The sequence below is a fragment of the Moschus berezovskii genome, chromosome X (assembly GCF_049115385.1).
Source record: "Moschus berezovskii isolate FMDL1 chromosome X, NW_MosBer_1.0, whole genome shotgun sequence".
NCBI classification, from domain to species: Eukaryota; Metazoa; Chordata; class Mammalia; order Artiodactyla; family Moschidae; genus Moschus; species Moschus berezovskii.
Genome location: NC_142488.1, coordinates 21,362,680 through 21,389,411, shown reverse-complemented (window position 1 = coordinate 21,389,411; position 26,732 = coordinate 21,362,680). Strand labels below are relative to the sequence as shown.

Here is a 26,732-nt window from a genome sequence, read left to right as displayed (position 1 = left end):
GGATGAAAACGGCAGGTACTTCCAGCTCTCTGGAAGTACCTGGGGCACAGAGGCTCCAGTAGCATGAAGGCAGCCATCCTAGAGATCTACAGCCAATGAGAAAATAAAAGCACACAGAAGGTGAGGTTAGGGTCCCCAGTAAAAGGGCTGGGATCTGGGTAGAGAGAAGTCTGATAGCATCCACTTAAGGAGAACTGAATAAATCTTTCTCTGTGTACCAAAATACAACCCAATGTCCTTGAATTTCATCACACTTGCCATGATACAGGGTGAATGTAGCAATTTATGTGTCTGTTTACCATGTTAGACCAGACTGTTCACTGAAGCTGAAACTGCACATGATCTGCTTAAATACAGCTAGTTCAGTGACTTAAATCAAATGGTAGTCAGTACTGAATGAGTGACCATAATCTGACTTGATGGTTAAAAAAAGGTGACAGCAAAATACAGATTCTTTGGTTTGACAGTAACTATAATGTTCCTTGTCACTTTTGCAAGACCAGCCATACCATGGTTGATAATCTCCTCAGAAGCCTCTCTTTTTCTAATTAGGAATATAACTGCATAAGCAACAAACCATATCCGTTTATATCCTGGAAGAAAATATAATGACCAACTCTCAAATCTCTCATTGTCTGCAGAGGAAGTTACTGCATTCAAATCTCACTTTCCTAAACCAAGAAACCTAGTCCACTCCAGTGCTTTGTGTACTTTTTAGGCAAATATTGTCTAAAACAGAACTGAGTATGTTAATGGATGTAATCAATTTAAATATTATTTTTAAAAAGAAAGGAAAGAGAATATCTTCAACTTTTTATTGTCCGTAAAATGATCGTTCACATTGTTTCACAAGTAAGGGAAGAAAATACAAAGACCATTTAGATATGTAACGCATAATCCAAGAACACCTTTCTTCGAACCAGTGGGGCACTGCCACTAGCAATGAGAATGTTGTTGCTTGAAATAATCATATATTCTTCCATAATTTAATATGCAACTGAGACATACTATTAAAAATATCAAGGAAGAAGTCTATCAAATGCTAAGTAATTATAGAAATACTGCTGGAACAAATGTATTCAGAAATGGGGTGACCTAAGGGATGAAGGTTAATGCAAAGGCAAGCAGCCCAAAGAACAAAGGCTTTAACTCTCCTGACTCTGGGGTACTTGAGAAGCAATCTCAAACCTCTCCACTGATCTGGTGCAAGCATAACCTATGTGGCAAGCTACAGTTCCTAGTTGCTTCTTAGTGATGCTCTAGGGCTAAATAAGATAAAATTTATGTGCTATGCTTTAAGCTCCATTGAGGAAAGGCACTGAATAAACTTAAGGATAATTTATGAATCCTGAGCTTGCAGTAGTCACTTCCAACTCCATCTCATAAAATGAAAAAATGGAAATAGGAGGCCAGTGCTGTGTGGTTGGTAAAAAGCTCAACAAACTTTGGGCAATGATGATAAGCCAAACAAGACCATTTTATACACATAAGAACCTTGACTAAACCGGGAGAATTTCACAAAAACCTACCGCCTTCCATTTCCCAGGCAATAGTTCACTGGCAGAATACCTGGTATATGAATCAGAGAAGTGTGCTATGGCAGTCATAGTCTGAAATCCAATATCTAATTTCCTTTTAATTTAGCATAATTATTTTTGTAAAATTTTATGGCTCTCCTCCAGTGGATATGCTTAGCAAGAACTGCCAAAATCCTGAATTCTCTTCAGAGTCACAGTCCTAGGCCAGGTTCTCCTTTCCCCTCCCCCAATTTCCAGTCACATTTTACCTTCTTCCTTATACCACTTAATCAGTGTCTGACTCTTTTCTATTAGTCTGTATTGAAGAGAAGGGACAATAAGAATGTACTCTGAAAATCTGAACAGGAACACGAATTTGGAAATTCAATCTAGAAAATTGTCCCAGCGAGTCATGGTGATTTGGGCTACTGAGTCTATTTTAACAACGGCCATCCTATCGACAGCTTGCAGTATAATTGAGTTACATCAAGTAAAGTTAGTCAAGACAAGTAGCCATTATCACTTAGAAACTGTGCAGGCCCTAACTGTTCACCAACCAGTTTTCCTAAACCACTAAGTGACTGAACAAGTCCCATTTCCAAAGTCATAGTTCTACGCTTTTATCAAACACTTTCTCTGACCGGCAGGATTGTGTTTATCTGGAGTTTAAAAAGAGAAATCTATAAGGAATATGTTGTTTATGTAAGCCTTAAAAACTTCAGCTGATTTTAAATGCCCAGATAGAGGAATGAAACAAGGAGAATCTTCTAAGTCTAAACCAAATCAGAATGATTCCTCTAGAGAAAAGACATGGAGGTTTCCAGCACCTTTAACTGCTTTTTTGAAAATGCAAACTAAGGTGATATCAAGTCATGGTTAAGGAGGAAAAGGTAGTTGCCCTTCAGGAGTTTATCGATTCAGAGAGGAGGAAGTCAAGGGGAAAATCACTCTCCACTGACTGATGCACTGAAATGGTTTTCCTCGCATTTTTCTCCCCTACGTTCCCATGGTTACAAAAGGACATGGTGTGCACGCGCACACACACACACATTTTTTAATGACAAATCCCAGGGATGTAAAATGGCTTCCCATGGTTAGCCTGAACTTGTCATTATGCTTTTGAGATTTTCTTATTGACCAGCTTAACCTAGAACCACATGTACAAGGGATAACGGGAAGCAGGAATGGCTATTTTAAAAAGCAAAAACGCCAGGGAAGCACTTGAAGGCTGTTACAATTTTATCCTGCACACACATTCTCTAATAAGACATGGAATAGTTCCCTTGAAAGGACAGAGTTCTGAGGATCGAAAACATAGTAATGCTCTTTCTTATAAACTCTTTAGAAGAAGTCTTGAAGAGTAAACACTAGTTTCTTTGGACCATGCAGGGAATTTTAAATTCCATCAATAGATTCTAACATGTCTTTAATCAAGAAATTTTTCAAAAAGGATTTTTAAAAGAGGTAACTGAGCCTCAACATGGGGGTTGTCCCTTTGCACTCAAGGGGAAGGAAAGCCATACATTCCTAATGGGGTATTAGAAAATCTTTTTTTTTATCCCTACTCATTTCAGAAACAGGAGAATGCACATATATGAGGATAACGAGACAACCAGAAATTAGACTGAAGAGAAGCATCTAGCAGACAACATAATTGCCAAGGTTTGAACAGAATAGATCAAATTTTGGAGATTTTGTTTCCTACTGTGCCTGCAGTTGCATGACTAGGAGTTTTGACTTCTGGGACTTACAGATACAGCCTTGTCTTACTATTTGATAAACTCAAGCCTTCACCAAGCAATCTTTTCTGCCAGCTTTGTTCATTCTGACTTGAACAGGGCAGTGGGCTACATCAGATACAAGCTATGAGGCGTGTTTTCATCCCAAGAGACTCCAAAGCTGAAGGCCAGAACTTCATCAAATACTGTCAAATGAGGATTCAACGTATCTCTGACTTAACCACCTTAGAGTTAATCAATGCTATGGAAGGATGGTGCAGGAAATCTAACAGCACAGGAAGACCTCCCAGGTAGCCTTGCACATGTCCACACCACTGAGGGTTGCTAGTTCAATAGGCTGATTCTTTTTTTCTGGATATATTCTACCTAAGGCCCCTGAAAAGCTGTAGATTAAAATGGTACATACCACTTAGCTGCAACTTATACACTAAAATGGACAACAGCAACAATTCAGCAAACAATATTTTAACAAAAGCAGCCTGGGGACATAATCGGCTTTCTAAAGAAACATATGTGATTTGATTTTTTGTATTCCATTTTTTAAAGTCTTACAACTTTGAATAATGTTTAGATCGAAGCAATACCCAAATACCAAAGATACATTAAACATCTTCAGGGGAACATAGGCCAAAAGCAGTAGGTGATAAGCACTGTGCAGCTCTCTCAGGATGGCAGGAACCAACAGTCCTACTACCAGAGTCGGCAGGATCCTGCACCTCTGTTCATTGTGGAATTGGATGGACAATTAAAAGCCTTCTGGAATTCTTCAAAGTTGCTAACTGCACCATTGACCCTGAAAAAGATATGTCATAGTCCATGTCATTTAATTCTTATAAATCAACAGGTTCTGAATAAAACTCTAGCAACCTATGGCTTGATAAAATAGTCCATTCATTTAGTCTATTTACAAGGAGATAACTGAAGTTCAAAATGGTTAAGTAGATTTCCAAGAAAATTAACAGAGCTGAGACTAGAACCAGACAAATGCTGTAGGGTTTACAATTCCTATAAATTGTATACATGGTGGTACATTGCTATAAATTTACAAATTCCTACAAACTATACAATTTACCAATACTTAGCTTTTCTATTTTTTAATTTAAATTTTTATGGAACATATAACTGACGTAGCATATACACATTTAAAATGTAAAGTTCACTGAGTTAACATGTATACACCCATGTTATTACCACCCAGATCAAGACATGCGATATTTTCAGTGCCTAGAGGGCTCCTGTGTATGCCCTAACAGTAGTACCTCCAAGCATAACTACTAGTCTGACCTCTGTGGCCATAGATCAATTCTACCAGTTTTTTAACTTCACATCAGTGGATCACACTGTATGCACTCTTTTGTCTCTGATTTCTTTCACTCAGTATTATGTCTGTAAGATTCATTCATGTTGTTGCTATCTCTAAATTATCTTTAAAGAACTCATTCAATCCACAGAAACACTTTCTATTACGCTTGCAGGCTCATATTTACCTAGAATTTGGTTCATGCAACAGTAAACTAATGAACAGTGTCTAGTTGCTACTGATGAGTAATGCTTTACTGGAGTTAGCTCCAAAATCTGGTGTTCTTGCAAGTTTCCTGCCTGACTGCAGTAAAGACTACAGATTCCTACTTAGCACTTTGATTGTAACTGCCTTTTGAAAGTGGTATTTCCATTGTGTGAATTCTGCTACACTCAAAATCTACAGTTAGTGCAGACATCACTAACAAGCTAGCAAAAAACCACCTCCCTCATCTATTTCTTACTCAACTGCGTGTTCAAAAGGCTGACTAGAGACAGCATTCTTGGTCAATGACTCTTTGTTCCCTAATGATTTTGTTCCCTGTGGGCATTTGAATGAATATATCGGCTTGTAATCCGAAACCCCCATAACGTCTTGTGTGTCAGCTGGGATGAAAGAGTCAGACACGACTGAGCAACTGAGTGCACATGCGTGTGCACACACACACACACACGGAGGGATGCAGGTTGCACACATAGTATGATTCACCCTGGGCAAGTGTTAAGGATCAAATTTAGCTGACAGGTAAGTGTACTCTGAAAATTATCAGTTAAAACCCAACATTATAGGCAACAAGTTAGTGAGAGGAACTTGGTTTCTAAGAACTTATCTGTTGAGTAATTAATCTATTGTGTGATTTCATCTGCATCATTTGTCAGTGGAAGCACAGTTTAGTCTATTAGAGACTGTCAGCATTCTTGACAGTTTAGTTCATTGGGGGAGAATTTCTATCATAGTGATTAGATTTTTATGCCATGGGGTAATTTAGAGTCAATTTCTTAAGAATTTCTAAGGCGAGGTTTTGGGAATAACATTTCAACATATCGAACTTTTAGATGACTTTCCTACAATATGCTAATAGATTCATTTAAACATTACATATACAGATACCAAGAAATAATATGTTCTAAGCAAAGAACAAATAAATACAAATTACTCTGTTTCTTGGATTTACTATTATAACTCTGTCCCTTAGTACAGAAAATTTCCCTCAAACTATGCTAGAAACTTAATATGGGGTAGGTAATAGTAATCTTAATTTTATTTTTACTTAATATTTTATACATTCTGACAATTAAGATGGTAATTCATTTCCCTTCATATATACGTAACTGTTTCAAAATAAGACTCAAACTAAAAGCTAAAACGTAGAGCTTTTGCCTCTAGATATGAATTACAATAGCTAAGTGCCACCATATATCCTCCTTTGTGTTCAGAGCTATTCTGTAAGCGGGCACTCATTCATGTCTGTTGGCTGGCTGCATGAAAGAACAAGAGGCATTAAATAGGATATTCTACAACACAAATTAAACCTGAGCTCTAGGTGTTTTAAGGCACAGTACATAAGAGCTCATTTGTATCTTAAAAAGGACTTTCTTCATCAATATTTTTTAAAAGTCGGTGGTTGGATAAATCAAACATGCCAGTTTATGGAGCATCCATGGTGCACTCATGGCACTCATGGATTGCTGCCTTTAAAAAACTGGAAGATAATAAGTGGGAATTACTACTAAAGCTATGATTTGGATTCTAAATTACCTTTGGAGTCTTGTAAAGTCTCATAGATCTCTTGATACTAGATGTGTGTACAAAAGCCTACTACAAAAATCTAGGTGAGAGAATACTGGGTAAACCAGCTTCCTACTAACTACAGAAGAGACGCTTAGTTTCTTCTTGGCCAGATTTTTTTTTTTTTTTTTGGTCTGTGAAAATGGAGCTATCACTGTTCACAACGCAGGCTGTTTTTCAGATCACCTATTCGTAGAGCCCTGGGATGGCTGGGGAAGAGAGGAGGTGGAGATGCACAGTTTAAAAACTCATGCCACCCATATGCGTATTTACCTAAACTGAGGTGGGCTGTGAGCACCAACTTGGATTTGTTCTCGAGCAGCTTCTGGTCTGTAGGAATTGCACCTCACCTAGAAGAAAAAACATCCCAATGATTATGCTTCCATTATAATCACACATAGTCTACTGCCTTAACTGCTTCAAATTACACGAAGAGTAATTTGAGACTCGATGGATGACAAGCTGTTTTAGTAGATCAGATAAACCTTCATCAATAGTAACATCTATTATTCCAATCCTCAGAGTAGAAGGTTTTATCACTGTGAATACTTTCACTATTTGAGTAAATTAAGCCAGGTTTCCAGACAAATGCTTTAAATGAAGAGAATAGCATATGTGTCCAGGAATCAACCAATGTATTCATTCAATTAACATAATGTTTGGAATAGCCGTTATCAAATTTAACCATATTCATTTGAATCAGTAAAATGAATCACTCATCCATTATTGAGTATGGTCATAAGCAGGAAGGATTTTGCATCCTGGGTGCCTTGTTTGCTTCATCTTAGTTCAGTCCTTGGATAGGAGGACGTTGTTCCATCCCCTTTGAAGTTAGGCATGGCTATATGGTCACTTGCTCTCACAATGAAATGTGAGCAGAAGTGACATATGTCACTTCCTTGGGGAAGCTTTAAAAATCTGGCAAAACTTTTAAGAGTATTAAAAACAATTTAGGATGCTACATTAAAGGCCAGTGCACATTTCCTCCCTATTCCTTCCCTAGTCCTGTAGTGACCATGGAAGCACCTACAAAATAAAGATTCCAAAACCCAGGTCCTGAGTAGTAACTATGAGCAGAGGCCCACTGCTGACCCATGTTACACATGGAACATGAACAAGAAGAAAACTTTTCCTTGCACTGTTTATTCATGTACCATAACCTACTTAATCCTGATTTGAAGTGTATCTTGAAATATGATATAGCTTGAAGTATGAATAGAACTAGGACACACGAATATGATGAGGGGAATTCCAAGTGGAGGAGAAAATGGAAACAAAGACATATTTGAGAGAAAAAAAAAAACAAGACATTCAGCTTGGCTGGACTGTGTGGTGCATAGTGGGCAGCACTGGGAGACCAGGGAAGGGTGAGGATGGGGAGAGATTTCTGGCCTGAGCAAGTCCTGAGCAAGAGGCTACCATATTTAGGTTAACGTATTGCTAATCTTATTTAACAATTCTTAAATATTGTTAATGAGCATGAAGGTGATTAAAATATATAATTTCAAAAGATTTATCTGGCAGGGGCATAGGAGTAAGAGGAAATGAGAGACTAGTTCGGAGATTATTTATGGGCCCCAGGAAGGATCTCCATGAATGTCTACTGAATGAGGAGCAATGAGAAGAAAGAAGAAGGGTAAGAACATCTAAGGAAAAACTGACAGAAACTACAGGGGTAGAGGCAGCAGCAAAGGTGATATGATGCTACTGCTTTTGGAGAAGATAAACCATCCATCACAGTGGTTCTGAATTTGACTCTAAGGATGTTTCTGTAATGGGAGTACTTAACTTCCTCAGAAGCTAGCTAAGGTGAAGCTGTTTCTCACAATCCATTCCACCTCACTTTTTCTAATGTTATTTCCTCTTGCATTATTATATAGTACTGTCTTTGCTTCATGTATCATTTAAGAGATTTCTAAAAACACATTTTTGTTCTAAAACACATTTTTGTTCTTACCATTTTCCTAGTACCTTCTCAGGAGACAAAATAATTTTCCTCCTTATGAGCAGACTTATTTCAGTGTACAAAAGGTGGAAAATCTCATTCTGCCAGTAGGGAAAAGCTCCAAGAGAAATTTCTCATTAGTAATATAAAATCACTTGCTATTTTTCTTCTTAATCTCTTTAAAGTAAGTCATATATAGTTTGGAATTTTATTTGGAGACATTTCAAAACTGACTGTAATGTTAATACCAGTTAGTTTACTTCATCTACTAAGATGGACCTTAAGTAAGTAAGTAAGAACCTAAATAAGAACTGACGGACCTTGTACTTTGTCCTCTAGAGCATGGGACAGCAAACATTTTCTGTAAAGGGACAGATAATAAATATTTTAGGCTTTGCAGACCGTAAGTCTCTATTCTAAGTACTCAACTCTGGCACTGTAGCACAAAAACAGCCATAGACAACATGTAAAGACCATGGCTGTTTTCCAATACAAAATAGACAGCAGGCAGCATATGGCCCATGGGTCCTAGTTTGCCAATCCCTGCTCCAGAAAGTTCTATCTATATTTGCATGCTTATTTTGGATATCTGACCCAGTACTGACCCAAAAGAAAGTCTCCCTAATTGAACTGTGTTAATCTTATCCTTTTCAAGCAATTCGTCTAAAAACGTCAGGTGTCTTCAATATACCCAGCTTCTTTACTGGATGCTCTGGAAATAAATAAGAAGTGTATGAAGATACACAAGCTATGAAGATAAAAATCTTCAACTTTTTGATAACAAGGTAACTGCATAGTAAAGAAGATAAGTGCAAAGGAGTTGGAAATTTTTTTTAATGAGAACTGGAATCCATAGGGAAGTTTGTGGAAGATGTGGAAGAGGTAAAACTTGACATGGATCCTAAATGGGAAAGATGGAATTGAATAATCTGAGGGGGAGAAGAACAAAGAGGGTCACTTTGCAGAAGGCAAATCTAAAGCAAAACCAGAGACAATGATGAGCATGACATTGTGGAATGGAAGTGAGGACATCTGCCCAGCTAAGGGTCAGTCCAGTGGAGCTACGGGGATTTAGAGCTGGTTGGGTAGAGTTGTGTAAAACTGAGGAGAACTTTGAAAGGCATTTGGTCTCAATGTGGTAGGCACCTGGGAGCCACTGCAGTTCTTTCAGCAGGTCAGCTATGAAATAAAAAGGTATTTCAGATAGACAATGGTGGAAAGAAGCCAAATCAGGAAAACATGCCATAAGGCTGTTGGGATAATTCAAAGCAGAAGAGATGGAGGCTTAGTCTACAGATGACAAGACAGGGTAATGGGGAGAAAGAAAGGCTGAATCTGAAGAACAGTGAATGGGATGAAACATCAGCTTTTGAGACACATGTCATATAAACGAGGATAGATCGATCAAATAAGACCTAAGAGTCCAGGTTTTCTAACCAGGAAGACCCAAATGCTGACGGTGAGGGTATGTTGATAGAAGGAGGAAAACTAGAAAGGGGAGTCACTTTGTTGTTGATTACACTTTTGCTGATGTCAGGTTGATAAATGATCATTTATTTAGTGCTGTCATGAATTGATGCTTTTGAACCGTGGTGCTGGAGAAGACTCTTGAGAGTCCTTTGGACTGCAAGGAGATCCAACCAGTCCATTCTAAAGGAGGTCAGTCCTGGGTGTTCATTGGAAGGACTGATGCTAAAGCTGAAACTCCAATACTTTGGCCATCTCATGCAAAGAGTTGACTCACTGGAAAAGACTCTGATGCTGGGAGGGATTGGGGGCAGGAGGAGAAGGGGACGACAGAGAATGAGATGGCTGGATGGCATCACTGACTCGATGGACATGAGTTTGAGTGAACTCCGGGAGTTAGTGATGGACAGGGAGGCCTGGCGTGCTGTGATTCATGGGGTTGCAAAGAGTCAGACATGACTGAGCAACTGAACTGAACTGTCAGCTTTAAGAGATAACAGACCCCAGACAGATGAGAATCCTTTAACCGGAGTCAACTGAAGAAGACCTGGAAATTAATGAGCTTACCGAGGAGTGAATGAAAAGACTTAGGAACAAAAGACTGTATGATGAAAACCTTTGCCTAGTTTTGAGCATACAGATACAGATTTGCCCACTGTGAGGCCATGCATCAGGAACTTCATCAACCCAACCCAGACTTGTTTGAAAATGAGGCCTACATATCTGTGACATAAGCTAGGGTAATAACAAAGAACGACTGGCACTTGTATCATTGGCCAGATACTCGAACTCAGAATTGTGCCTTATTTAGGGCACATCTTCTTTCAGTTTCTGCTCAGAGAGCCCATTAAACTCACAAAAGGGTGATATGACTCTCACCTTTGCTGCTGTTGTTTTCAGCTCTAGTACTCTTCATGTGTTCATTTAGCATTTGGGAACATAGACTTGAGGGACCCCCAGGTTGAGAGTGGTGGGATCAAGTCAGCAAATGAGGTGAAGGAGAAGAAATGCAGGAAACGACAGAGCCAAGAAAGACTCTAGAGAATGAGTCACTAGAAATGGTTACAAATAGTATCAAATACATTAAGAAGTCAGGATATACTAAAGAAATATCAAGTGAGTCACCACAGGGCTGATAACTCACTTGATAAAAAATACCAATAAGCCTTTATTCAATCAGTTAATTAATTATATCCCATAGAACATGAAGAACGTGAAATTTATCCAGACAATAAACACCAAGATACAATTTCAGCTAAAATCAAAAGTTATGTCATTAAACTTTTGTTCCAGACCTTTGACCCAGGAAGCAAGCCAAAGTCCCACATTTTATCTCTGAGGCCCCTTCCTCAGTCTTACTCACGTGAGCATAACTCATGAAGAAAAGCTGGTTATTGGTGAATTCAATGCCTGGTAGGAGAGGCTCCTCAACTCCCTGCCTCTTGTCATTTATCCATTTCCTGTAAGCCTGGGGAGAGAAGTAGAGGAGATAACCCTCTGCAATAATGGCTTTTCTCTTTTCTCTTCCAGTACAGATATTAACTATATCCTCCCCCATGTGCAAAATGTATCCTGTCAAGCTTTCCTTTAAGAAAACAAACATCTGGAAATACAAGTCAATGGTGTGTTGCTTAACAGTGAGACAGGTTCATCTGCAAAAAGACCTTTCACTCAACAGATACCAAAGCAGCTGGGCCAAAGTAGGCACATGTTAAGTAACATCCTTTCCTCCCCCCCAAAAAAGCTATTCTTTCTATTCCTACCAGGGAACAAACAAATCTAACACAATGGCAAGCCCTATGGAAATAAATCTTGGGACCAATCTATTAGCAATTCTTTTTTTAAATTTTGCCAGGTAAGAGAGAAAACTATTATCTTCGATCACCATCATTTTATAAACTAAAGTATATTTTAACTAGAATTAGAGGAAGAATATGACCTCAGAATAACAGCATTCTCTTGACACTGAATACATATAGCTTTATGAATATCTTTCTACATCATCCTTATGTGTTTTGCTTAACCGTGGACCAGGAGATAATGAAAACATTATTATGGACTCCTACCTGGCCCACTATATGTGAAACACTAGCCTCTGACTGTAATTTAGAAGCTTAGTATTTTAAGAGAAAATTATAAGGAGGGTTGCATAGAGGTTTGCATACTCAAATAAAACACCTAGGAACCTAGCGACAAGAAGATTTCTGTAGCATGTTTTAAGACTACACTAAAAGTATCCTCTGAAAAGTATCTTTTAACTACATGATTCTTAATAACAAATATTACTGTTAGGGTGACTTTATTCTCCAAAAAGAAAAAGGAAAGAAATGCCTACTCACATAACAGGATATAACAGTCAATGGGGAAATATAATTCAATTTACGGAAATTCACAGAATTTATAGAAATCTAACTCCTCAAGAAAACGTCTGTAGTGTAAACTGAGGTGAACCCAAATGGTATTTTATAGCTTAATTTGTAAAATCACAGCAAACATTGCAGTGCATACCCTAAAAGCTTGTCGCAGCCCTCCATTATCAGCAATATTTTCTCCCAGTGTCCTCTTCCCCTTCACCTAACAGAAAGAAAAATAAAAAATAAGAGTGTTTCACAGCTAACCATCATTCAGCAAGAGGCATAAATATGATAGCAAGAAAACAGTGCCGTATTTTAAGGAGAAAATTGCATTCAATACATCAGAGGTAGTCATAACATATTGTAAGATGGCAAACGAACCCCAGCAAGGTGCTCCTGAATATAATTTCTATTTTATTATGCTTCACATTTCTTTCTCACCCATCTCTCTATTCTCACCAATTTAGCCAGCTCCAACAAAATGTTAACATATTCTGAGTGACTCTGGTTTAATGGGGAAAAAATAGAAATGTCAACATACGGATTATTTTCTCTGATTAACTCACATAATTTGAGTATTCTTTTCAGTGAACTTCTGTTTCCAAAAATCTACCATCCATACAGGAATAAGGTTTTAAGACCAACCACTACCATTTTACCTTTAGCAATTTTCATGAAAAATTAAGAAGAAGAGAGTTCTCATGGGGAACAAAAATCCAATAGAAGAAGTGCAGACCACAAGGTCAAGGTTTGCAATATGTATGACAACCAGCCAAGCAGAGTGAAGAAATTCTTCCAAACACTTGAAGATTATTTCTTAAACCCTTAAATAGGCTAGGACAAAAAGTATTCTAAACCAAGACGGCCACAGGCCAAACTCCAACGTCCTGCTTGTTTTTGTACAGGCTGCAGGGCAAGCCTGGGTTTTACACTTTTCAGTGGTTTGAAAGAAAATAGAAAGAAGGATAGTGTCTCGTGGCACGTGAAAATTACACCAACTTCACATTTCAGTGTCTATAGCTCAACTTCTACGGGAACACAGGCACATTCATTCAGTGCATATTGTCTGTGGCTGTTTGCTTCCTACGGTGGCAGAGTTGAGTAGTTGCAACAGAGACCTTGCAACTCACAAAACCAAAGTTATTTACTGTCTGGCCTTTCACAGAAAGAGTTTGCCAATCCCCGTATCAGAGACAAAATAATGCCCTACAATAATAAAGAGGTCTATGTTCTAACCTCTAGAACCTGTGAAAAGATGACTTTCTGCAGCAAAAGGCACGTTTAAAATATGATTACATTAAGGATCTTGGAGACATTAGCCTACATTATCCAGGAGAGTCCAGCGTAATTAATTACAAGGGTCTATATAAATTGAGGAAAAGGAAGTTAGGAGAGAGAGTGTGTCAGAGTGATGCCATGTGACGAGACCTGACCAGTCATTGCTGGCTTTGAAGAAGAAAGGGAGCAGGAGCCAAAGAATGTGGGCAGCCTCTAAAAGCTAGAAAAGGCAAGGGAAAAGATTCTCTCCTAAAGCAGCTAGAAAGGAAAGCAACCCTGCAGACACCTTGACTTGAGCCCACTGAGACCTGAGTCAGAAATACAGAACTGCAAAATAATACATTTGTGCTGCTTCAAGTCACTAAGTTTGTGGTGATTTGTTATAGCAGCAATAGGAGACTAATATACATAGTTCCAAATTTTCAAGCTACAGATCCTACCAACTCCTTATTTTTAAGATAGCCCAATCACCTGGGTATCAGGCAACACCCATGAATAAAAACAAATCTTCAGAAAACACTCATCTCTGTAATCACCCAGGATCCTCCTAGCTTCAGTCCCCAAAAGTTAGCACTCCTGCTTTACCTAGCGTCTTTCTTTTACTACAGTCCTATGAGGCAAATGCTGTTATCACCACCCTTTGCTTAACAAATGAGGAATCTAAGGCTGAGAGTGTGTGTCACAGAGGTCACCTGGTGCTGCATCAGATCCCCTGTCCCACCAGGATTGTGACCCATCCCGGCAACTGCTACAGGCTGAGGAAGATTAAGCTTAGCTTAGGGGAATCCACTCCCCTGGAGCTTGCAGGGAGATGATACCAGTTACCTCTCAGTGTGCAGTGAGAACAGTCCAGCCCCTCATCCCAGGCTGAACAATTTCTGCGATGCAACTCATGCTCCAGAATCCTCTAGGGATAAGACTGAGGCTAAACTTCTGAAACCAGCATGTTTTCCTCGTCACCTTACAGGTTTCTCCTGAAACTACTTCTATGGCTGACTCCTTTATCTAAGAAACCTCTTCTCAGGCTCTATTCTAATGGACCTGACCTAAGAGGGATGCAGTGAACTCACATTTCACAGGGATTTGAACCCAAGTAATCTCTGCCCAGAGCCTTTTCTCCATAATATGTTACCTTCTCAAGTCTTAACTCCCTTTGGCTCTACTGCTTCTGTTTCTAACCACTCATGCTCAAATTGAATCTCCTTCCTTGTTCCTCTAAGCTTTTCTTTTAGAGGTCTGAGGAGTAGTTTTACCCCACAGACTCCTCCCACTCTTGACCACCTCAGTAGACCATATGGCCTCAAGTTTGCCTCTCAGGACTCATCTGCTAAGAGCCTGTTTCTCTGATGCTCCACTGGAGCTCCGCCCAGTCCACAGCAAAGAATAAATCAGGCACAGAGGACTGGACTCCACAGATGAAGCTAGAAAAGTACATCATGGCCCTTTATATCCACAAAGGAAGCCATCCCTTCCCCTCAGGGAATGAGACCGAAGCCGTTTTCTGATGGTTGAATGGATTTATGCTGAGACAGGCATGACCTTTCTAGCGCCCTTGTTGCAAAGGTACACATTTGTCAGAATTCAGTTTCGTTATCTGACACTTTGGCCAAAATGGATGTTGTAGAACAGTTCCCGCCCAACGCATCAACCAGATTTCAAATGACGTAAAATAAGAGAATGATACGGGAAGAAGAGTAGGGGTTTTGGAGTCATACCCACGTAAGCTCTAATGTAGATTCTACCATGGATTTTAATCTCTTTGAGCCTCAGTTTCCTCATATTTAAAATAGCCTAGTAATATGAACACCTCTCAAACCACTGAGGATGAAATTTGTTCCAAGTGTAAAGTCTAATCCCCATGCCTGTATATAATAATCACCAGGAAATATGCATTCCCTTTCTCTAAGAAAATTGCTCTTCTATTGTTTTTTTGGTTTTGTTGTTGTTGTTGTTTTAACCCACTATTGTTTGTTCTCCCCTGGGATGGTGTACCTACGAGTTTGTCACAAAGTATTAGGAATATTAAGCATAATGCATTGAGTACTTATTGCATAGCAGGCATTGTGCCAGTGCTTTACGTTATCTCAGTTATTTAATTATTGTGGCAAGCTAATAAAGAGTTAAAAAATAGTTACCTGTTTCACAGATGAAGTCTCTGAGACACCAGAATGTTAAATAACTTGCCTAAGTTCAAAAAAACTTACAACCTACGATTGGTTGAACCAAAATATGGACCTGTGTCTGACTCTAGAATCCTTCCCCTATGTTTTTCTTTTTTTTTCTTTTTAATTTCAAGAATACTTTGCTAGTTTTCTAGATGGATTTTCACAATGTGATAACCCCTGAATTGAAAACAGAAACACAGAAGTATCCATTTTAGGTCTTGCCATGACATTGTTGTAGACATTTTTAAAATACATGGGCAGAGAAATGGCTTTCCAGGGCACTGATGAAGGAGCTAGAGATACAGACTCAAGGATACAGACTCTGCTTTCATGTCCCAGATAAGGAGTGGTCTCCGTTGTGCTGTACAAAGATCAAGAACCAGCAGAACCAACTCAGTGTTTATAAACATTCCCTTTAAAAGTGCATGGATTTTTTACCTGAATTCTTCTGGAGTGGTGAAATAAAGCTCAGTAGATTAAACTTGAGGCATAGTGAGGTTTCAGGTGTTTTCCCAGCCCCAGGAAGTTATTGGGTAGAGGACATGCTTCACTGATGGACCAAAAGACTCTAGGGAAACCACGTGTACATACATCCATCTACCCTGGTTTTGTGGGGTCTCCTGCTTTTCTTAGGTGCTGTGCCCTTGACTAGACAATTAGGAGCACACAGTTTCACAGTGTTTTACAGGAAGATCTTCGTGCAGACCCATAACCTACCAACAATTCTTCATTATTGGTCTCATTGTCAAATACAGTGAGAGAAATCTGTGTCTTATAATTATGAAAACAGGGACAGAAAATGCAACTGGAAAACTACAAGAAAAAAAAACTAATAGTGGGGGAAGGGAATGAAAGCTAACCTGATCAAACCAGCAAAATAAGAAAAGGAAAAAGAAGTAATAAACAATGTACAGGAGATAAACTATACAGAGAAAACTGTAAAATCATATTTGAAAGCCTGAAACAAAAACCAAACAGATGGAAAGATATACCACATACTTGAACAACAGGACTATGACAGAAATGCCAATTACATACATTTAATGTGATTTAACTTATAATCTTGGGCTTCCCAGGTGGTGCTAGTGGTAAAGAAGACATATGCCAATGGAGGAGACACAAGAAACATGGGTTTGATCCTTGGGTCAGGAAGATCCCCTGGGAGGAGGGCATGGCAACCCACTCCAGTATTTTTGTCTGGAGAATCCCATGGACAGAGGAGCCTGGCAGGCTATAGGGAGTCCATAGGGTCACAAAGAGTTGGACACACAACTGAAGCAACTTAGCACACATGCACACAACTTAGAATCATAATGGGATTTTCTTGGGGAGTGGGTAAAGAGTGGGTAAAAGGATCCTGGAATTTATACAGAGGTATATTTGCCAAAAAATACCATATACAAAGTACAATGGATGAGAAATATATTGAGGGGGAAATACTATAATATGAATGACAGACAAAATTTTAACATCTATAATATTTTTTAAAGTTATCATAAATTGACAAGAAAATAATACATAAATGTTTTTCCACACATCACTGGTATAAATGTAAAACATTATAATTTCTTAGGAATAGTAGGAAACTATCCTATAGGGCAAAAAATAAAAAAGAATATACACATAATAAGAGTACTTAGTGCTGCAGCATTTATTATGGAAAAATAATTGGAGACACAGTGTAACCCCTCAACAAGACATTAGTCAGCTGTGTTAGACTAGGGGTCCCCAACCTCTGGGATCTATTGCCTGATGATCTGAGGTGAAGCTGATTTAATAATTATAGAAACAAAGTACACGATAAATGTGATGTACATGAATCACCCCAAAACCATGTCCCCCACCCTATCTATGGAAAAACTGTCTACCTTGAAACTAGTCCCTCATGCCAAAAAGGCTGGGTACCACTGTGTTAAGAGTATATTCACACCATGGACTTTTAGGCAGCCATTGAAAACAATGAAGTAAAGGCAGGTGCGTGGTGTACACGTATGTGTGTGTGTGTGTGTGTGTGTGTATTTCTACGTGAGCATGGGGAAAAAGTGTATCAGGGTTATTGAGATGGATTATAGGTGGGGAAGACAAAAGTTATGAGAGGGAAAGGGGAAGGCGGTAGAGGTGAAGACAAATAAGGAAAGGAACAATATTTCACACAGAAAAAGCATGTATAAAATCACATTTGTGTCTTTATAAAATCACATTTGTGTCTTTATAAGAATGCATATAAGCATATATAAGAGAAAATAGACATAAAAATTTTTTTTTTTGCTCAAACTTCTTTATCTAAGAGCTCTTAACCAATTCAGAGTTATTAATTCAAATTTTGGCATGTCAATGAGAGTTTGCTGTATGGCTCAGGAAACTCAAACAGGGGCTCTGTATTAAATTAGAGGGGTGGGATGGGGAAGGAGATGGGAGGGAGGTCCAAAAGGGAGGGGATATATGTATACCTATGACTGATTCATGTTGAGGTTTCACAGAAAACAGCAAAATTCTGTAAAGCAATTATCCTTCAATAAAAAATAAACAAATTTAAATTTTTTTTTTAAAATTGTGGCATGTGTGCTCAGTTGTGTCCAACTTTTTGAGACCCCATGGACTGTAGCCCACCAGCCTCCTCTGTCCATGGAATTCTCCAGGCAAGAATACTGGAGTGGGTTGCCATTCCCTCTTTAAATTGGTGATTTTTTTTTCAATGAATTAAAGCTAAGCAGTAGTTTGGAAAGAAATCTTTTAAATGATACAGAGTTTAGATTTTTGAGAATTTTATTGTTTATCTTTGCTACACAGTTTTCTATACTAATCTGAATCCAGGAGAACAGACTAATGTTAAGGCCTATAGTTCTCAAACTGTAGCTTCTATCAGAATCACCAGAGGGCTTATGAAAAGACAGGCCCCATCCTCCCACCTACCCCTACACCCCCACTCCCCAACTCCAAGATTCCGAGTCAGTAGGTCTGAATTAAGACTAAAGAATTTGTATTCCTGACAAGTTCCCCAGGGAGTCTGACACTGTTGGCCTGGGAAATACATTTTGAGTATCAATGGTCGAAAGCAAGCTACTGTCTACATGAGGAAAAATGACTCACAACATGTCCCCTTCGCTGCAGTTGTACTCACATTTAAGCCAGCTTTCTTCCAATAATAGTTGCTATACTGGTTAATCATGCACTTTGTTTTTTCCTTAAACTTTTCTTCTGAATCCACAGACCACCAAGGATCCAGGTTTCCATTTTTATCATATTTTCGACCTGGCCAAAAGGAAAGTTAAAATATATTTGCATTATTTATGGAAACAAATAAATTTCTTCATCTTCCCTTTCCTTCACTTCAACAAGCCTTGAAAACACAGTCCCAGCATCAGGGACCACTCCTGGAAGCACTTCTGCTTTCTCTCCAGTGTCACAGGTTAATTAATTGTAAAAAGTGAGGAAAGAAGAAAAAGGTCTGAGGAAGTTCTTTACTTCTAAGCAACCAAGGATACTTTAAGGTTTATCAACTTATGGCATGTACCATTCTTGACCAGTCTCAGATTGTTTCTACCTACTCTGACCCCAAATATTCTCTAAATTATGAAATGAAATGGCTCCCTTCAGAAAGCCCACAGAAGGAGTCAAAGCACCACTGCCTGTGAAATTCCAAATGATCCATAGGAACAGCCTCGGTGAGTCACTCACACCCTGCGACCACAGCCCCTGACTCAGTGCTAAAAGGATCGTGTTTCCTCCAAGTTGCCAGCAGCCAAGAGACATATAAAACCTCTCTTATGAATCATTCCACAGCCATCAGTGTAGATGGAAGGCCCATCTGTCCTGCTCTGACAAGGAAGGTTGCTCTAAAAAGAGAACTTGGAACAAGAATGGAAATCTCCAAAACACAATGGAAATAAAGATGAGTTATACATGCTTTTTTGCTACAGGTTCATTGTTCATTTTCCCTGCATCCCTCAAAAAAAAAAAAAAACCTCTGGGTGTATCTGGACTATCTCCTATACTCAAGGTTGTTGTCGGTTTAAATTTAATTACACAGAGAACTTCTCACTGAGTTTAGAAGAAAGCCCCCAAAGCAAAGGTGTTGAGGAAAATGACCCAGAGCTCTTCAGCAAGGCTGCATGCCACTACCACCCCAATCCCTCCCCGCTTCCCAGAGAGCTCCAAGTCACTGTCCTTGACCTGCTAACCAAGCAATCATTAAATAGTTACTGTGCAATGCACTCTTCTAAGTATTGGTTACAGAATGAAATGCCACCTTTAGATTCTGTCCAAAAGGCTGCCAGAAGATTCTGAGGGAGAACTATACTGAAGTTTCCCAGGGGAAAAAAAGCCTAGAACCAAGAGACTACTACTGGTTTTTGTTTCTTAGCTAAGACTCTCCTCTCAGATAACCCAAATGCAGCTCAGGGGATTCAGGTGATTTCCAGGCAGCTACATTTCAATAGGGAGGGGTGGCAAGGGGAGCAAAAAAACTCCAGTGATTAAGGAAAGGCTGCTGGGAGTAAAGAATTATCCAGAAGGAGAGGAGGAACCCTGGGGTAGACATCCAGGAAAGGATGTTGGAGATCTCACAGATATGGAAGAAAGAGGTCCCTCTAAACAGTGTTGCCTTGGGCTAGGCAGTTCCTGAGTCTGCCCTGTATATCACTGTGTGCCAGGCTCACTCTGTCCATGGAATTCTCCAGGCAAGAATACTGGAGTGGGTTGCCATTTCCTTCTCCAGGAGATCTTCCCAACTCAGGGATCGGACCCACATCTCCTGCTTGGCAGGTGGATTCTTTAACACTGAGCCACCTGGTAAGCCCAAAGGAGAAAGGAGTTCTGATTTAAAATGATGACTTTCAAAGGGCACTCATTTCTTTAGTTTGTGCAATACTCTGCTCTTTTAGTTTATATGTCATCAAGATACATACCATACTCTATATTATGCATTATCAGGAAAACATAGCCGTTTTAAAAGAAATTCTGCATACATGACAGCATGGAGGAAAACAGAGATTAAACACTGCATAAGCCTTGAAATAGTGTAAAGGAATCAGTTCGCCAAGTTTCAAGAGTCCTAACTGCCTGAGTCCTAACTCAGCAGCATGTATAATCATCTTCAGAGCAGAGCTCACACCTCCGGGGAGAGCATCTCAAAATGGTGAATAAAGAAAGGAAGAGAAGATATAAAGTCATTCCTATAACTACTGTGGCAGCTACAGCAATTCAGATCTAAATGTAAAACTAATTTCATTGAAATTACAAGGTCTGCTTTAATTCTACCCCATCTCCTACAAGAACAATTATTTATTTATTGCAAGCTAATACAACAAGACACGGGGGGCAGTTTTCAATCAGCAATTATACCACTTTGGATAATCTTCAATCTAAGACGATGCCACTCTCCAAAGATAATAGCAACAATTAATATCCATATCATCAACATGACCATAAAAGCATCAGCTTATACATTGAATCGGTACTTACCATTATTATCAAATCCATGTGTGAATTCATGTCCAACAATTACTCCTATAGCACCATAACTCAGAGATCTATGGCATAAATATATAATTGAGTTAAAATTATAAGCATGAATGTTAGAGTACAATTCTTTACTTTTTTTCAATGAAAAGCCAAGACAATCTGTTTTCTACTAACCACATCCACAAAATTGCAATAAGAAAAAAAAGTAAACACATCCTGTCATTGAAATAGACAAAGAAACTATAATTTCTAATGGTGTCACTATGAGCATATGTGAGCCTTAGTTTCTACCCAGTGAAATCAGGGATATGAAAGTGATGGTTTCTAAAGTCCCTTTCAGCCCTGAGGCTTCTGTGGGTATATACCCACTCTAACTGCAGTTTATATTTATAAACACCCAAAGCAGTAGCAGGTTTTGAAAAGATCCTGTCAGTAAACATACTGTTTATTTTTCATCTGTGAACCTGTTGAAAAATCACTATAGACTTAGAAGTTAAATTTTTTCCAAATGTAGACATGAAACAAGAATAGAGCAGGGATTAAAAGGGATCACCCTGCTTTCAAAGGTAGTCACATTCCTCTGCTTCTGTGACAGACAAATTCACAGGTGGACAGCAAAGACTATGAAGCCTGAACCAGATTTGGAAAAGGTGTTAGAGTATTTCTGTTCACCTACAAAGGAAACCGCTGACAATTCCACACATCCTGAATGCGTGTGCTCCTCCTCCCACCAAGAGATAATCTATTTCCTTCCCTTTGAAACTGGATGGGCCTTGGGACTTGCTGTGGCCACCAAAATGCAGTGCAAGGGGCCAGGTGTGACTTTTGGGCTGAGGCCTTACAGTTTCCATTTTTGTGCCCTCTTGGAAGTCAGTTGCAATGTAAAGAAGTTGGAGTAATGAGCTTGAGATGCCAAGTGAAGCAAGTGAGAGAAGACAAACGTTGAGAGACATCGAAAGGATGAGAGAAGCCCAGCCATTCGAGCCAGCCCAATCCAGGCACCAGACATGTATGTGAAGTCGTCTTAGATCCCATGGCCCCAGTTGAGCTGCTCAGTCAATTCTACATGGAGCAGAAATAAGCTGTCTTGACTGGAGTACTGCCCAAATTGCAGAATCATGAGTTAACAGTGGTGGCACTTTGTTACACAGCAATAGGTAACTGAAAGAGAATATATAAATGATGTATCAGGAAATCAGTAAGGGGGTTTCCCTGTGTATATGTCTGGGATCTTCTCTTTCCACTAAAAGTTCCCTGAAGACAAAACCCTCATCTACTTGACTGCTGCTAAATTCTCTGGATTTAGGACACGGTAAATGAGTAACAATGATTTAACTAACTGATTAACTTGACCATTTCTTGCAAGTGACAGATCAATATGTTACTTATTTTAGTCATTCAATGTGCACATAAGGATTATAGACAACTTTAAATCCTTGTTATAAGGATTCTTCCTGAGATTTGTAATTATACAAAAATATTTCACAGTTGGTTCCTGACATGCAACATCAAAATCACCCAGCACTAGATAGGACCTCTAAGTGGAAGGAACAAGAAATTTGAAGCAACATGTTATTACAGGACATAATGATCCTTAACATGCTAATTGTTTGTCACAACTATACCCAAGGAAGTGCTGCAAGATTTAATTTTTCCTCTTGGTGGCAATTCCTTCCTTTGTTATTTCTTTCCTGCAAGGTAATTTGCATTTGAAAAAAAAGCTTTCCTACTGTTTTTCCATCATTGCAAACCTTCATTAAAGAAGTGAGAGTAAAATGATGCATTTCAATCATAGCGCTATGAGAGCAGGGTGGGACAAACTTGTAATTCTACATAGAGCTCATTTTTGCAGCAGTAGCTCTCACTATGCAGCCCGTAACATTTCGTTTTTCTAGGACTCTTAGCTCCAAGAATAGTACTCAGTCCTCTACAAGCCTCAGTCAATGCTGTTGACTGGATGAATTTAAGGGATGAACCATGGGGGCTTTTAGCAACTGCTCTGCAATAAATGTCCCTTAAGAGGGACTGCTCCAAAGAGCTTCCTATTCACAAAGGGTAATAGAGAATTCAGAAAATGATTGAATCATTGTAAGTTTCAATTCTCAGTTACATAATCACAATCCTTTGGACAAGAGACAAAAAGTAAAAGTAATTTTAGATGACTAAGCCTGACAATGATAATGTTCATAACACTAAATTTGCATCTTTCATTTTATCAATGGACATTATGTAAATTAGCATGTCATAAAAATAAATAAATAAATTCATATGCCTTTTAAAATGTGACTGGCTGGCCAGAAACAAGAAGACTCCTGCAGAGAAAATCTAGCCTTCCAAAAATAAAATGGAAAAGATGACAATTTTTCCACCTACTCAGTTTCTCTTTTGTTCTTACCACCCAATGGGTTTCACATATGCACAGGATTTGCTGTCAACAGCAAAGCAACTGTGATCTCACTCTGTCATCAAGCAAAGGCTACTCTATCTTAGGCCTGACATGGAAATTCATAAAAATCTCAGAGTTACAAGCACTTTAAGGTCATCTAGTTCAATTTCTTAGCAGAGGCATAGGTCCCCTCTACAAAAACCCATTCAAATGGTCCTAAGAGTTCTCTTCTTAGGCGTGTCCAATAACCAAGAGCTTATCCCCTTCTGAGGTGGCCCAATCCCTCTTTGATTAGTTTTAGATAAAACAGCGCTCCCTAATGCTGACCTGGAATATCTCTCTTATCGATTGGTCTGGTGGAGTGGTACAAGGTGTTCTAGCTAAATACCCTCTGACCTCCCCAAATTTACCAAATGATTTTGCCACCCTAACTTTCTTTCAAAAATGTGATGACGCTTACGAGGTTATCTCTCAAGTACTCTCTTCTCAAGTTCTTTCAACTCTTTCTCTTCAGTCATGAATTCGAGGCCAGCAATTTCCAAAACACAGCAAAAAGGGAGGTTAGGAACTCTGAATTAAACATATTTACATAGATTTTTCTTGCAGAACTTCTTGGGAATTTCTACGCTGCTAAGTACTGTGATTCTCCAAAGGGAAGGGAAGGACAATTCACCTCCATACTCCTTCATGGGACACACACTTTGGAATATGCGTTCCTAGCCTGGAGTGCTGTGATTCATGGGTCGCAAAGAGTCGGTCACGACTGAGTGACTGAACTGAACTGAACTGAAGGCCATTTAAAATCCTGATTTTTTTCTCTGGAAACAAATCAGTTTGTTGATATCACCACAATTAGACACAACACTCATGAGGGGGCTAAGCTGACCAGTGCGAGGAGAGAGAATACCCACTGATTGACTCTGGAGGAGATCCATCTAGAAGAGAAGGATATATGGGAACCCATCTCACTACACTGTGATTCCCATCTCAACAGCATCACCATATTTCCAATGCTAAGTGTCCAAAAGATGCTTAATAATTACTGAATGGGTATCTTAACAGAGGATGGATGGCTTCAATGCAAAACATAGAACCCCTAGGAAAAAAAATAAAAATCTCTCTCTCAGCATAAAGGTGAACATCAACATTTCTTAAGTTTCTATGATTTTGACTTTTATATCAGAAAATCATCTCATGGACATGATAAACAAATTCACTGATCAATAAATTCAAACTCCAACCTGACTATGTCCAAGTGTCCAGGCATATAACCACAATAACAGGAGATCAGTTTAACTGCTAATGATAAGCAATGTCAAAAAATTCTAGGACCCTCTTTAGTTTGAAGCAAGCTTAGTGAATATTTAGTCTGTCTTTAACTTTATGGAAATATATATAAATTTCTAATCTTAACAATACAAAAAATCTGATTACAAATATCTGAACACTGATTAAAACTCTCTGAACACTGATGAAAACTGCTGACAAAGGTCTATATAGTCAAATGGATTGTGAGAGTTGGACCATAAAGCAAGCTGAGTGCAGAAGAATTAATGCTCTTGAACTGTAGTGTTGGAGAAGACTATTGCTGCTGCTGCTGCTAAGTTGCTTCAGTTGTGTCCGACTCTGTGTGAACCCATAGATGGCAGCCCACCAGGCTCCCCCGTCCCTGGGATTCTCCAGGCAAGAACACTGGAGGGGGTTGCCATTTCCTTCTTCAATGCATGAAAGTGAAAAGTGAAAGTGAAGTCGCTCAGTCGTGTCCAACTCTTAGCGACCCCATGGACTGCAGCCTACCACGCTCCTCCATCCATGGGATTGTCCAGGCAAGAGTACTGGAGTGGGTTGCCATTGCCTTCTCCAGAAGACTATTGAGAATCTTTTGAACTGCAAGGAGATCAAACCAGTCAATCCTAAAGGAAATCAGTCCTGAACATTCATTGAAAGGACTGATGCTGAAGCTGAAGCTCCTATATTTTGGCCACCTGATGCAAAGAACTGACTCACTGGAAAAGACCCTGATGCTGGAAAAGATTGAAGGCAGGAGGAGAAGGGGATGACAGAGGATGCGATGGTTCAATGGCATCACCGACTTGATGGACATGAGTTTGAGCAAGCTCCGGGAGTTGGTGATGGACAGGGAAGACTGGCTTGCTGCAGTCCATGTGGGTCACAAAGAGTCGGACACGACTCAACAACTGAACTGAACTGATGAAAACTATACAGATGAAACTTGGGATGATATGAATGGATTTTGTCCATATAAACTGGTCAATTTTATTTATGCTAATAACTGTGCTTCCCTATTGTAGGCTTTATCGATGCCTGATCCTGTCCTTGGGCACTCACCATTTTTAAGCACACCAATCTGACAGCTTCCAACTGCCAGCACCTGAAACTAGTTGCCTGAGGGCTTTCTCTGGCCACCAGAGCCCTCTAGGCTTTTGCAGGGCAATGCCAGTGAGTTAAAACACCCAGTGGCAACCTTCAATCAGTTGTGGAAAGTCAGTTGGAAGACAAATACCCAAGCTCCCTTGCCCCTGAGATGAAATTGTGCTGAAGCTTATTCTACAATTTTCTAGCAGAAAAGAATTCAAGTTGCCCACAGTAATAACTGGCTTAAAAAAAAAAAAGTGAAGTAGAATTTCCCTGGTGGTTCATTGGTTAAGAATACACCTGCCAATGCAGGGCACATAGGTTTGATCCCTGATCCAGGAAGATCCCACATGCTTCAGAGCAACTAAGCCCATGTGACACAACTACCAAAGCCTGTGCGCCTAGAGCCAGTGCTCCACAAGAGAGTAGCTCCTGGTCTCTGCCACTAGAGAAAGCCCTCCTGAAGCAACGAGGAGCCAGAGCTGCCAAAAATAAATAATTTTTTAAGTGGAGGAGAAAGCAGATAAGGAAAGCCAGAATGAGATGTGATTATGAATGAATGAATGGTCAGAGTAATACAACTTTGCTAGTTTGGAAGACAGAGGAAGAGCGCCATGAGCCAAGGAATGTGGGCCACCTCCGGAAGCTAGAAAAGGCAAGGAAACAGACTCCTCCCTATAGCTTTCAGAAAGAAATGCTGTCCTAACAACATCTTGTGTTTAGCACAGAGAGACCCAGGTTGGAGTTCTGACCTACAGAACTGTAAGCTAATAAATTTACATTGTTTTAAGCCATTTCATTTGTGACAACTCATTATGACCACCATAGAAAATTCATCTGACACAGTTAATTGGTTTCCTTCCTTCCCTGTCCCACTTCTTCACTGCCCTGGTGGTATTTCCTAGTGTCACCTCTGAGAAGAACTATTTGCACTAGAATCCTTGTTACAGAATC

The 26,732-nt window shown here is 39.4% G+C and overlaps 1 protein-coding gene across 1 annotated transcript in view; it reads right to left on the bottom strand.

Moving 5' to 3' along the window:
- Positions 1-815: 815 nt before the first annotated feature.
- The window catches only part of PHEX (phosphate regulating endopeptidase X-linked), a 218,853-nt gene continuing 192,936 nt past the window's right edge, over positions 816-26,732 (bottom strand). The window contains exons 17-22 of the mRNA XM_055393675.2: positions 21,017-21,084; positions 18,675-18,805; positions 12,265-12,330; positions 11,120-11,224; positions 6,618-6,694; positions 816-4,049 (exon numbers count right to left, since the gene is read on the bottom strand). Of these exons, the coding sequence (XP_055249650.1) occupies positions 3,947-4,049; positions 6,618-6,694; positions 11,120-11,224; positions 12,265-12,330; positions 18,675-18,805; positions 21,017-21,084 (550 nt within the window). The 3' untranslated portion in view covers positions 816-3,946. The remainder of the gene's footprint in view (positions 4,050-6,617; positions 6,695-11,119; positions 11,225-12,264; positions 12,331-18,674; positions 18,806-21,016; positions 21,085-26,732) is intronic.